The following is a 13,508-nucleotide window of genomic DNA, read 5'->3' on the forward strand; positions in this document are numbered from 1 at the left end:
TAAATTCCTGTCCCTGGCACTGAATCTGCTGTCTCTGCCAGTGGGTAAATCTCTTAACCTCTCAGTTCTCCGAGCAACTCTCTAAGAATGTAAATTGTGGAGAAGGTATCTACTTGTATTTGTAGAAGAAATTTTCTCACTTTTGAGTTCCCTACAATGAAATGAAAGGCCCCGTCTCTATTCCCTTCCTACCTTGGCATGCCATGGTAAAATCTTGATAATAATAATAATTATAATAATTATTATTATTATAGTTCTTATTTGTTGTTGTTGATGTTGTCCAGTCATTTTTTAGTTATGTCTGACTAAAGATGCAGGAGTGGTTTGCCATTTCTTCTCCAGTTCATTTTACAGATGAGGACTGAGGCAAACAGGATGAAGTTATTTGCCCAGATTTGAATTCAGGAAGATGACTCTAAGCCTTGCACTCTATCCGCTGCACCATCTAACTTCCCTAGTTCACATTTATAAATTACCTAAAAAGCTTATAAAATACTTTCCTCATACTTACCCCCTTTTAGATTGGTAAAAATAAATGACAACAGCAGTCAGCAAACATTTATTTAGCACCTCCTTTGTGCAAAAGGATCGTGTCAGATTTGGAGGCAGATGCAAAAGTAAAGCAGCTACTTGCAGCCACAGGATAAATGATGAGTCCCTGATCCTGGATGATGGTCAAGGCAGGGACCAGTGGAATTTTGGGGCCTGAATGGTAATAGAGGGGATGAGGCATGTTTGGTGGGGAGGTTCTTACTCTTTAGTCCTCAGCCAGATCAGTTCTGTTCCAGAGTTTGCCTCAGTGGTGAATAAATTACCTCCCCTAGGGTGAGATCAGTTCTAGAGGGATGATAAAACATGTATACAGAATTATAGCTTATGGTTAAATGGTGCTTATGGTTTACAAGCACTTTACAAGCATTAACTCCTTTGAGTTTCACAAAGTCATAAAGTCCTCTTGGATCGGATGAAGACTTTCTTTCCTCTATTAAAAAAAAAACAAGTAGGATTTCATGGAAGAGGTGTCATTTTAGGTAGGCTTTGGAGCATAGGTTATGAGGATCCCATCCTTCCACTTTGTCTTGGAAGTTAAATTCTAACAAAAATAGCATCGATATCCCTGCAGAGAGATGGACAGTTATAGTCATCATTATATATCAGGTTGGGAAGGAATAGCAAGCATCAGATTGATAAATGAATATTAAATATTTATGGTCTGTGTTAAAAGCTCTGACCTTTTCTCATGCTTTCATCCTGGCTGCAACTTTGCCAACAAGCACAAACCTTACTTGCAACTGTTGTTTTAATCTTAGACTAAAATCAGAAATCATAGAATCATAGGTTCAGGACTGGAAGGTATCTAGGGAGATAACTCATACACACAGATGAGGAGAGTAAAGCCCAGAGTGGTTACACAGGTGCAAGTTCTGGATCTTATCCTGTCTTTAACCAATTAACAAGTATTTATTATGTCTAGTATATACCAGGTACAATGCAGGGGATACAAATACAAGAAATGAAATAATCTGTCCTCTCTCTTTACATTCTTCTGACTCTTAAATCCATTGTGCTTTTCCCTTCAAGCACTGGTAGGAGAGGGGACTTTCCTATGGTATTAATTTTCAGAAACAATTACAATTCTCTGTGCATTTATTAAGCACCTATTATATACCAGGCCCTATGCAGACAAATATGAAAAAAGCCCTACTGGGGAGAAGCTTATATTCTACTGGGAGGAAACAAAGCAGACACATATTAGGAGGTAGAAAATACGTGCACAGTATGTTGGATAGATTGGTGAGGGGAGAGCGCTGATAATTGAGGAAGTCAGAAAATTCTTAACCAGGGGAGTGGCTTTTGAGATATTCCTTGAAAGGAGCTAGAGATTCCACCAGTTGGTGGTGAGGAAGATCATTTCCAATGATTGTAACATAGCCTAGATTAAATTTCTGGCCATATGCTCTTTTGTTCTGTTAGCTTTCCATCTATTTGGTCTTCTACCCCAGTCCCTCTCCTTCTTTCATTTCATGGCAGGTAGAGCCTTACAATGATAGTTCACTTCATTCTTGGAAACCATTCTTATTCTATTGGAATCCCACCTCTAGCAATTTAGTTGCATGACCATAGCTGAAAGATGTAAGTTTCCTGAGCCTAATGGTTGCTTCTTCAGTAAAAGGGGAATAATTTGAATGATACTTACTTTACTTACTGGGTTGTTGTAGTGATCAGATGAGATAATGTATATGAAGTGTTTTATACATCTAAAGATGATGTACAAAATATAATTATTAATATTTAAAATAAAACTCGAAGTTTTTTTTTTTTTTGGACAGCCACACTTGATTATATAAAGCAGAAGCGTCAATAGCACCAAGTATAACTACTTGGAGGCCTGAACCTGATGAAAATGTAATTGGGAAATGTTTAACAAACTGAATAAAAATACACTGTAACATAGATAATATTAAATTGTGGTTTTCTAAGTCAATATTCAACAAACAAGGGATGGATTTCTGTTTCTTTGGTACCAGTGCTCTAAAGCCAGCAAACCTTTGGGTGTGTCTTTTGCAGTGTGCTGTGATGCTAGTATCTGATGATTGGATACTTTGTTTTCATTTATCTAGCAAGCAGCCTGAATTTCTTTTCTGAAATGGCACTTCTGATTTCTGTTGCCTCATTATCATGTCAGAATTAAAGAATCATGCCTGAAGCTGTTGAACCTGATGGTTTTGCTTTGTAGAGTCAGGAAGAGTTATTCTTTAGTACGCTGGAGGAAAAAAAAGAGGAAAATAAAGGGATAGAATGATCAAGAAATTGCTGAATTGTCAGATTAAAAAAAAACCCACAACAATTATAGCAGTGAATTAAAAATGAGGCATTCAAATCATTATAACTGGTTTTTAAATAACTCATATGGGCTCCAGTGATATCTGGAAGATTTATAATCCTTACTTCTAGAAACCATTTGTACTTTAAAAAAAATAGACATTACTGGTTACTGTTACTACATCTGAAAGCTTCTGTTGTATCATAAATGAATTAAAAAATAACCAACTGATTGCCAAAGACAGTGACTTATTTTGGTTCTCATTTTCCTTGCTCTTTCCCCAGCAACAGCAAAAAAACCCCCTTTTATTAAGCACTTTTAATTTTATTCATTCATTCATTCATTCATTGGCAGTTGGGGTTAAGTGACATGCCCAGGGTCACACAGCTAGTAAGTGTCAAGTGTTTGGTCTGAGGTCGAATTTGAACTCAGGTCCTCCTGACTTCAGAGCTGGTCCTCTATCCACTGCGCCACCTAGCTGCCCCAGTTATTAAGTACTTATTATGTGCCAGGCACAGTGCTATTTGTGGGAGCAAGAAAGATAGATGTGAATCCCAGAACTTGAGAGTTGGAAGGGATCTCTGGGGCCATTGACTCTAACCCATGCCCTAAAGAAATGCCCACTATAATGTAGCTGCCACATGATCATTCAGTCTCCGTTGGTGTCTCTTGAAGTGGCTCTGCATGCCATTTGTAGATTGCTGAAATTGTTAACCAGTTTCTCCTGATGCCAAATCCAAAGTTGCTTCTTTGCAATTTCCACTTGTAGTCCTGGTTCTATCATTTGGTGCCAAACAGAATTAGTCTGATTTCATTTCCACATGTTTGAAAACAACTATTATGTTCCTCATGCTCCCAAGAGTCTTTTCTTTTCCAGGCTAACCAATGATGATAATAATATTAATAATAATTTATTTAGTATTGTAAATTTTGCAAAGTGCTTTATAAACATCTCAGGTTAATGACATAGATGTTAAAAACACAGGGCCAAGCACACATCCCTATTGTACTCTGCTAGAAACCTCTTGCCATGTCAACACTGAATAGGTAATAGCTACTAATGGAGTTTGCCTAGTCATCCAGTTATGAATATATCCAAGCAGATTATTGAGTCTATCTCTCAGTCTTCTCCAAAGGAATGGCATAAGAAACAGTATCAAATTCTTTGCTAAAATCCAAGTAAAGTATGTCTGTGGCATTTACTTATTCTACCAATTAAATGTCTGTGTCAGAAAAGGGAATACAGACAGTTTGATGTGACTTATTCTTAATGTTGCTGCAAAATCACAATTTCTTTATTAATGATCCCTTGTAGAATTTGCCTAGGAATCAAAATAAAGATTACCAGCCTGTAGTTTATATACTCTGTTCTTTTCCCTTTTCTGAAAATTGAGCATTTTTTCCCTTTCTCCAACCTTATGTCATCTCTCCTGTTTTCTGTGACCTTTCATTTGTTAATGACAGTAGCTTACCAGTCACTTCTGCCTATTCTTTCTGTAACTGAGGTGGTACTTCATATAGACCAGGTGACTTGAATTCATCAAAGGCTAGCAGGTGTTTTCTTAGATCTTTTTACTTCTCATGGGTATTGGTTTCTTGTTAGCCATCTTGTTTAGCCATTTTTTCCCTGCCATTCACAGAACAGCGATCATCCATTTGGCAGAGAAAGTAGAAGCCAGATGTGAATTTAGTAGCTCCGCCTTCTTTTTGTTGTTAGTAATTAGGATAATGTCCAAGCAAAGACTTCTCTCTTCTTTGATCTTCTTTTTTCTCCCACTACATCTAAGAAAATACTAGCTGTTTTAACTTCCTTTAACAGCCCCATTTTTTTTCTGAGCCTTAGCATTCCTGAAACTATTTTTATAGTGCCATGCCATGTTCTTTCTTATATTCATCCTCACTTAACCTGCCCTTCCATCTTTTGTACATTTTTTAAAATAAGATTTTATTATTTTTCAATGAATAGATATCTGCCTTCTCTCTTCTTTTTCTATTCTATGCCACCCCCCTCCCCAACCCCCTAGAAAGAAAGAAAAACAAAACTCCTGTTGGGAACATGTATAGTCAAGCAAAACAGAGTTCCTTGTTGGACATGTCCAAAAATATATGTGTCATGTGGCTCTCTTGAGTCCATCTCCTGTCTCTCAGGAGGTGGGCAGCATGTTTTATCATGAATCTTCTGAAATTGTGGTTAGTCACTGTGATGGTCTGAGCCTTAAGTCTTTCAAAGTTGTTTGTCTACAATATTGCTGCTGTTGTAGACTTTGTTTCCCGATTCATTTGGCGTCAATTCTTGCAAGTCTTCCCAGGTTTCTTTGAAACTATCCCCTTCGTTTATTATGACATCATAACATGCCTTCACATTTATATACTATAACTTGTTCAGCCAGTCCCCAACTGCCATTTTTTTTTAAAAGAGAGATGTTATAGATTAGAGTTAATTGGAGTTTGTTTTGCTTTGGAGTAATCTGTCCCTTAATTCTTTCTTGTTCTTTCCTCTGCCATCTTCACTTTCTCTTCTGCTTCCCTCTTTTAGTGAAATATATTTCTGTTCTCAACTGTGTGTGGGAATTCTCGCCTCTTTTGACCAGTTTAGATGAGAGTGAGGTTTGTATAAGTATGTGACTGCCCACCCAGTTTATGTGAGATAATTTTCCCTAATCTTTCATTCTGTTCTCTCCTTCCTCACCAAGTGTATTCCTCTTCTCCTCCATTTCCATTATGCTTTTAAGATCATCATAATGTAGCAGAATCACCCCTAGGCTTTCTTGTCTAATTTGACTCCCTCTGTGACCCCTGAAGATGAACATGTTCAGAGGACCGCATGTATCATATTAACATGTAAATAATTTATCCTTGTTTAGCCTCTTTTGATTGTTTTCTCATGTTTACCTTTTTATGTTCCTTTTGAATCTTGTTTTTGAATTTGAAAGTTTCTATGCAGTTCTTGTGTTTTCATCATGTTGGAAGTCCTCTTATTTCATTCAAGTTTCAGTTCCCCATTTTTTACTCAGTTTTTCTGGGTACGTTATTCTTAACCTTTATAGCTACTATAAGCCATTGCTTTCTGGAACACCATTTTTCACGCTCTCTGCTTCTTTATCGTTGTGGCTGCTGAATCATATATGATCCTCACATCAATCAGCCCATCAGTCAGTCAGTAAGCATTTATTAAGTGCCTGGTACATGCTGAAGCTGAATGCTGAGGATAGAAATACAAAAATGAGATAATCCCTACTAGCTTTAAGTTTATATTTAAATGAAGGGACAAGTATATATGTCATATATAGTATATATAACATATTATAGATATTTATTCATTCTATATTTATAGATGCATAGCATATATACAACTGAGTCATTCATATTTATACACACACACACACACACACACACACACACACACACAGAGGTATATAAACACACACATATATGTAAATGTATATGTATATGATTTGGCCTCAACTTGCTAGCCCTTTCTCTAGGCTTTTTGCCTAGGGCCAGCAGTGGGAAACCTGTAGCCTTGAGGCCACATATGGCCCTCTAGGCCCTCAAGTGCAGCCCTTTGACCAAATCCAAACTTCACAGAACAAATCCCCTTAGTAAAAGGATTTGTTCTATAAAATGTGGACTTAGTTGAAAAGCGGCATCCAAGGACCTAGAAGGCCACATGTGCCTTGAAGCTGCAGGTTCCCCACCCCTGATAGACTAAAGGAACTGCTACATATTAGGGGTCACCACCTTAATCATCATTCTATGGGAAGTGCTATTGCTTGTGACCACTGAGAAGCCTGTGGGGCAAAGGTTTTAGGATGATAACATTGTATACCTAGAGGTAGAAGGGACCTTAGGCATCATCTAGTCCCATTCTTTTTGCAAATTAGGAAATTGGTGTTAAATGAAATTACTTGCCCAAGATCACACAGGTGATAAATAGTAGAGGTAAGCTTTGAATGCAAGTTCTTTGATTCTAAATCCAGCACTGTTTCTTGTACTATGTTTTGTGGCAAATAGGGGTTAAGCTTGAATTTCTTTTTTAGGGATGTAAATAGATTTTTCTTCAGTGATATATAGTAGGTGACTTGAAATGTTTGCAAGCATTATTTGTCTTTTGGTTGTCGTTTTGTCTCTGACCTTAAAAGGTGATAGATGACTGTTACACTGAGTATCTTCTTATCTCTTTGTTATATTGATTTTTTTTTGGCTTAAATGATTGTTCTTTGGTGAATAGCTTTGAAACTCCTCTCCTCTGCTGGGACCAAGAGCACTGCAACCTCATCCCTGCTGCTGGTGATGCCACTACTGCAGATTTTGTCATCTACAGCCTTGGAGGATTGTATCTCAGGAGATGACGTTAGCCCCTCTAGGCAAGAGCTGGCTATAACCCTCTTGAAAATGGTGCAAGAAGAGGGCTGCAAAGAACAAAAACAGCTGGTAATGCATGAACTTTTGCTTCTCTTACACAAAGGACCGCTGTGGGATTAGTGACTTGGCAGGCAGAGATTCCGTTCTTCAGGAGTAGTCACTTCTGGTTTTAAACCAAATCTGAATGCAGCTTGGTTGAGGGCAGGGGCTTGGAAATGCCAGTCCTCCTGTTGAGAGTGTCATTCTTTGCTCTCCTCCCCAGCACACCATCCCTTTCCTATGTGCTATCCCTCTGCACTGCTGCATCTGTCTGAGCAAGGAACTGCAGTGCTGTTATTGCTCCCTCTTCTTAGGTTATCCTTTGTAATTCTCTCTTTTGACTGTGTTGCTGATCTCTGGTTTAGTGCATTGAGCTCTGATTCAAGTTCTGTTCCAAGCTTTACCAGTTTTTTTTTTTTGCACATCCCCCTCCCCCCTTTTCCATTAGTGAAATGTAGCTTCACCTCCCAGCTTCCTCCCTTAGAGGGATTGAGTGAGGATTAAACAAGATAATGCAGGTAAAGCATGGTAAAGCTTCTTGGAGAGAGGCAGCTACACAAATACAAGGCCTTATCACTGTCCTTGTGTTTTCTGTGAAGGCGGATGTGGCTTTAATCACAGATGCTTAAAGGTACTAGAGGGATAAAGCCATTTATTATTCCTTGTTCCAGCATGCAACGGAAATTAGCCATTAGAGAGAAATTGAATACATACTTTGGCTTCCTAAATCCTAATAGAATAAATCTTTAGAATTTGTAATACATAGTTTATTTGTAACGTGAGAGATGGAGAAACAGAAAGTGGGGGAAAACCATCTTTTGGATTCAGTAGTACTGTGAGGAGAAAACGGAAAATATAATTAAGAAAACAACCCGATCTGAAGCCTAAAGTCTCTGTCTCTCCCCGTCTCTCTTTCTGTTTCTCTGTTTCTCTTTGTCTCTCTCTGTCTCTCTTTCCCCTTCCTTCTCCCCCTCAGTTGTAAACATGAAACAGTGATTGATTGATTTCTGGATTGCAGGCAGGAGGAAGTCACATATGTTGGACAGTTTTGGGACTTTCAGAATCACAAGTGATATCTACTGAGAATAAGCTTCCATCCAGGGCCTGTTTGCTAAGTCATTGTTTAATCAGGTGTATTAGAATGATGACTCATTCAGGATAATAGTTTTACTTTTTCTTTAATGGTTAGTAAAGTGGGGTTGGAGAAAGCACTGCAGTTAGGACCATAAATACACAGCTTATGATACTCTGCCAGTTTCTTGGGGATTTATTTGAATAGGGCTTCTATAGCCACCCTTTTATTTATTAAAGAGTTAAAATTTAAGCTGAGCTCAAATGCATATTGTTGGCATCTGAACATGACTGTTTATGGCAAGTATAGCATGGATCATATTACTTTTGTTGCTCGGGCCATCTCTATTCTGTAAATGAGAGATGTCTCTCTAAAAACTCAGCTCTCTTTTACTCCTTTACTCTCCTCAGCTTTGCCCTAATCAGCACATAGATTTGGAATCAGAGCACTTGGGTTCAAATTCTAACTCTTCCTGTAACTAACTTGCCATCAACAAGTCGCTCTGAGCTTCAGTTTCCACGTCTATCTGATAAAGGAATTGAACCAGATAGCCTATTAGGTCCCTACCAGCCCTAAAACAGTGAGCTTTGATCTTTAAATTGGTGAGCTTTGAATTCTGGTGTTTCATTTGAAACTACAGTCACTATTCCCTGGTTATTATATCAAATATTTTGTATATAATTAGATTGTGTAGTTATGCATCTGTCTGTATCTATGGAAGTTTGAAAGGCTTTAAGAAAAATGTTTAAATTTTTTCTAATTTCTAAGAGTTAAAAACATCACAGATTCTCCAAACTAGGAACTTGTCTTTAGTAATCTATAGAGCACAATGCTCTATTGTTCTTTAAGTGTATTCAGTACAGAATTGCTTAAAACATTTTCACTTATGTTCATTCTAGAAAAAAGGATAAAAATACAAACACTTGTTGTAATTTAAGTTCTAAAGTGCTTTTATATTTCATTTGTTCTCTGAGATAATGATAAGAGCATTAAAGAGAGATTCAGAAGGACAAAGTTTTTTTTTATTATTAGGCCTTATCAGACTGTTGTTTGTACACAGAAGTAACTCCAATTCTAATGGGAAATTTCCTCCCTAAATTTTGTGTAAAACCTTTATTCTGTTTTCCATTTCAGAAATTATGTACTTATTACTCCCCTAGTATATAGTTAGAATGCTTTTTTAGATTTTCATGCCCAGATGATAATGATGGATTCAACAAGACCTTCCAACTTAAGCTGATTCCTAACAAGAACTTAAACCAGGGCTTTTCTTTCAAAGTAATTGTGTTTTTTTTTTCAATGATGATTTTTTTCCTATGAAAGTGACTTGCCTTTGATAATTATTTGTAATTAGTTCTCATTATCTCTACTTCAGTTGGTAAGTAGAGTTCTAATTATGAGGAATGGTTGTGGCTGGCTACTCCTCCAGGAAATTCCAGAGCATTCTGTTACTTTAACCTATAGTTCAGTTCCAGGCTATTCAAATTCCAAACTTTGGAAAAACTTTTAAAATTTATTTTGAAGGAGGGGAAGAGTTCTTCAACAACAAAAGTATTAGATGCTGTCATTTATTTGGACTTGGAAGCTTGCAAAGCACTTAGTATACATTCTTCCCTTTCAGTCCCGTTACAAACCTGTGAGGTAGATAGGGACAGATATTGTCTCCCCCATTTTACAGATGAAGAAACTGAAACTCTGTGAGGCTGTCATTTGCCTGTAGTTTTAGCTCATGGATATAGTGCTTTAAGTTTTGTGAAGTTCTTTCCTCACTGCATTCTGCTGATGGCTGTAATATTAATAATTTAATTTGAAATATAAATACTTTTCTTTGTGATAGAGTACTGTTGAAATTCCTTTCCATTTTTTCATTAGCTTTTGTAATTATTTTCCAGATGTCCTTCAAGCTTGCTTTCCCTGTAACCAGCATGTATTATCCAATGTTTACAACCTGGAGAATCCTTGAACAAATGAAAGAAGAGTCCACAGTATGCGATTGGCTGTCTTCTGTGAAATCATTGCTACCCATTACCACCCATGTTCCTGTACATGTTTTCCTCCTCTTGGCTTACTTGCTGGTTCAAGAGAAAGGAGAGAATCTTCGAAGCGTGCTGAAGGCCACCACGGAAATAGCCAAAGCTGACTCCTCTCAGGTAAGTTTCACAGACAAGGAGGCAGCTAACTCGTGATCATGGGGTTCTGAATGTTTCATTTAGTACGTTATCCTTTGCAACATTTAAAAAATAATCCTAGCCTGACTTGCTTGTTATGGCCCGTGTTCAAGGTGGTCCCAGTGTTCCGCAGTCTTAAATTTATTTCTTCTCAGAGATACAAATACATTTTTCCACCCTAATCAAAACACACTTATGAAGGGAAATCTGGTTGAAGTGGGGCAGTGGTAAATGATATTTAGGAAGTCCTTTCAGTTCTTCTATTTGGATGGATATTAGACTTGATGAGCCCTAAGGCCCTTTTTAAGATTCTATAATTCTGGGAGAAATGAGCTGCGTGTACAGCTGTAGAAGTAGATCTTGATGATGTTTTTACTCACTTCTAATCATATAATGAATATAGCACAGTTTTTTTTAATCTAGCAATTTTATTAGGAAAGATTAAATATATTTCTCTCATAGGTATTTTTTTCTTTCTTATTTAACAAAGAGGGGATAATCTTAAAGTTATTATTGTTCAGTCGTTTCAATTGTGTCTGACTCTATGACCCCATTTGGATTTTCTTGGCAAAGAAACTGAAGTGTTTTGCCGTTTCCTTCTACAGCTTAACTGTAGAGGCAAACGGTTAAGTGACTTGCCCAGGATCACACAGCTAGTAAGTGTTTGAGGCTGGATTTGAACTCAGGTCTTCCTGATTCTACTTCCAGACTGAACTATGCTCTGTGCCACCTCACCACCCCCATTCCTAAAGTACCATCATATGAAATTAAACTTGGAAGTTGATAAAGTGTAGAAAAGTCTAAAACTCTACTAGACAAAATATAATATCTAGTCTACAGATACTATAGTTGAAGTATTGGACCGTTCACTTGCTAGTTGTTTGATTTTGATTTTCCCTTAACTTCTGCAGTTCTGCTTTCTTATCTAGAATTTTGCTGTAGAGGTAGACCTGAAATGATGCATGACTCTTATGTACGAACAACCACCCATCAGGTGACCACAGAAATTTGCCTTCCTTTTTTTCTTCTTTCCCTTTCAACTTTGGCCTGCCATGCCTCTTACTAACTTCTTTTCTCTCTCCCCCACTTCACCCCCTTTTACTTCCCTCCAGGAGCACGTCCGAAGTGGTAATATCAGCAGTAATGGGGTAGAGGGTTGGTTCTCCCATCCCAGTCCCAACCTCTCCCCTGGTGTGTAGGATTGTGGTTTAATCAGTCACTTTGTCAGTATGCATTTATCAAGCTCACTGGAGATACAGAGAAAGGTGTAAGATTGTCCCTGCTCTATAGCAGCGTACAGTCTGATTGTTAGTGGAAAGAACACTGCTTTTGGAGTCCTAAGATCTGGATTAGAATGCCAGCTTTTCCACTCTTTATCTTTGTAACTTTGAGCCAAGTATCTTAATTTCTCTGAGGTTAACTGACAGGCTCAAATTGATTGTGGAGTTAGGTGGATGGCTGCTTCCAGCACGTGAAGACTTCCCCTGGTGGCATAGGTGGATGAGAACAATTTGTTCAGTGGCCATGAAGGTGGCTGAAGCAGGCGCTGTGGAGCACTTAGAGCTGGGTCAGGTATCGAAGGTGCCACGGTTACGTGCTTGCATGTTGGGCCACTGCTGGTTGTCTTGACTTTTGTCTTGCTACTGGGCTTTGATGATTCTGGAAGAGAGTGAGGCTGATGACTTTGTGCAGCTCTGCCTCACTTAAACCCGGCTCATAGGCAAATCAAGACATCACCTTTGATGTCATTGGTCCTCTTTGAAAACTAAGGACAAACAACATAATTTTTCTGGGTCTTAGTTTTATCATCTGTGAAATAAGGGGGTTGAACTAGATGGTACCTGCCAACTATATTAAGGATCCTGCAATACTACGGTTGATTGTCTCTGTATCTTTGCATTGGCTGTCTTCAATCCTTACCTCTGCCTCCTTGAATCGACCGGTACCTTCTACATGTGGAGTTTCCGCAGTTGCCTTGCCCATAAATTATCTTCTATTTATTTTCATATTTTTTTGTATATACTTATTATTATAATATCTACGTACTTGTCTTACTTGCTAGAATATAAGCTTCAGAGAGCATGGACTGTTTTTTGTTTGTTTTGTCAATGTCATTGGTATATAGTAGTAAATACCTGATTGATTCTATTTTGATTGGTGAGTGAATATATGCCACTTTGCATCTGCTGCTCTGTCTAGCTTCAACTACATGGAAGAACGTGACCTGTCCAGGATGAGCTCATTAAGTCTAAGTTCACCACCATGCGGCAAAGTCAAGCCTTGATTGATAACACCTCCCTCAGCCTCTTCTTTCCCCTGATTGAAGGCCTGGAGGGCTGCATACCACACTTCTCTCTATGCCTTTATAGAGGACAGCACTTGGACTCTCAGATCATTCCACCTTGTGTCTGCTGCCCTCCCTGCTTTCAACCCATGGAACAAGATACCCTTTGGTGTCTGGCTTTCTTACCTCCTTTTGTGTGTTGTCTCTGCCTTTATATTCTAAGCTTGTTGAGACCAGGAACTGTCTTACTTTTTAGTTAATGTATCCCTAATGCTTAGCACAATTCCTGGCACATTGTAGGCAATTAAAAAATGTTTATGGGACTGGATTTGATTAGATTGGAGTGAAAGAACATAAACTCAACCAGTCCACCCAAGGCAGTTGGCCCTAGACCACTAAACGTGACCATGCTTGACATGCTATCTTTGTATTCACCTGGGCCATTTTGTCAACTACTTCTCCCCACTTGGAACAGCAGGAAAATCTGCTTGGTGTATGGGAGAGTTAATCCACTTAACTTTTTGCAATGCTGCACTGGGCCATCTTGATTGGCGAGTGAGTGAATGAGCATCAGCAATCCATCACGTCTGTGTGGGCCTCATACCACCGGAGGAGACCATCCGTCTAGTTGTTCCCTGCATTTCCCCCAATTTCCAAGTCTTGTGCTGAGCTCAGTGATCAAGCCAATATTACCATTGTTTCTGGACAGTTTCAGTTGAGTACTTTTTGAACCAATTCACCATCCCTGTGACTCCC

General features: G+C 38.4%; 1 protein-coding gene across 3 annotated transcripts in view; it reads left to right on the forward strand.

The window, feature by feature from the left end:
• The window catches only part of FOCAD (focadhesin), a 381,816-nt gene that overhangs the window by 107,648 nt on the left and 260,660 nt on the right, over positions 1-13,508 (forward strand). For all 3 annotated transcript variants that reach the window (XM_078153058.1, XM_020973967.2, XM_020973969.1), the window contains exons 10-11: positions 7,056-7,258; positions 10,193-10,450. In XM_078153058.1, the coding sequence (XP_078009184.1) occupies positions 7,056-7,258; positions 10,193-10,450 (461 nt within the window). The remainder of the gene's footprint in view (positions 1-7,055; positions 7,259-10,192; positions 10,451-13,508) is intronic.

This window comes from Phascolarctos cinereus, unplaced genomic scaffold (genome assembly GCF_003287225.1).
Source record: "Phascolarctos cinereus isolate Bilbo 61053 unplaced genomic scaffold, phaCin_HiC Scaffold_4;HRSCAF=312, whole genome shotgun sequence".
Lineage (NCBI taxonomy): Eukaryota > Metazoa > Chordata > Mammalia > Diprotodontia > Phascolarctidae > Phascolarctos > Phascolarctos cinereus.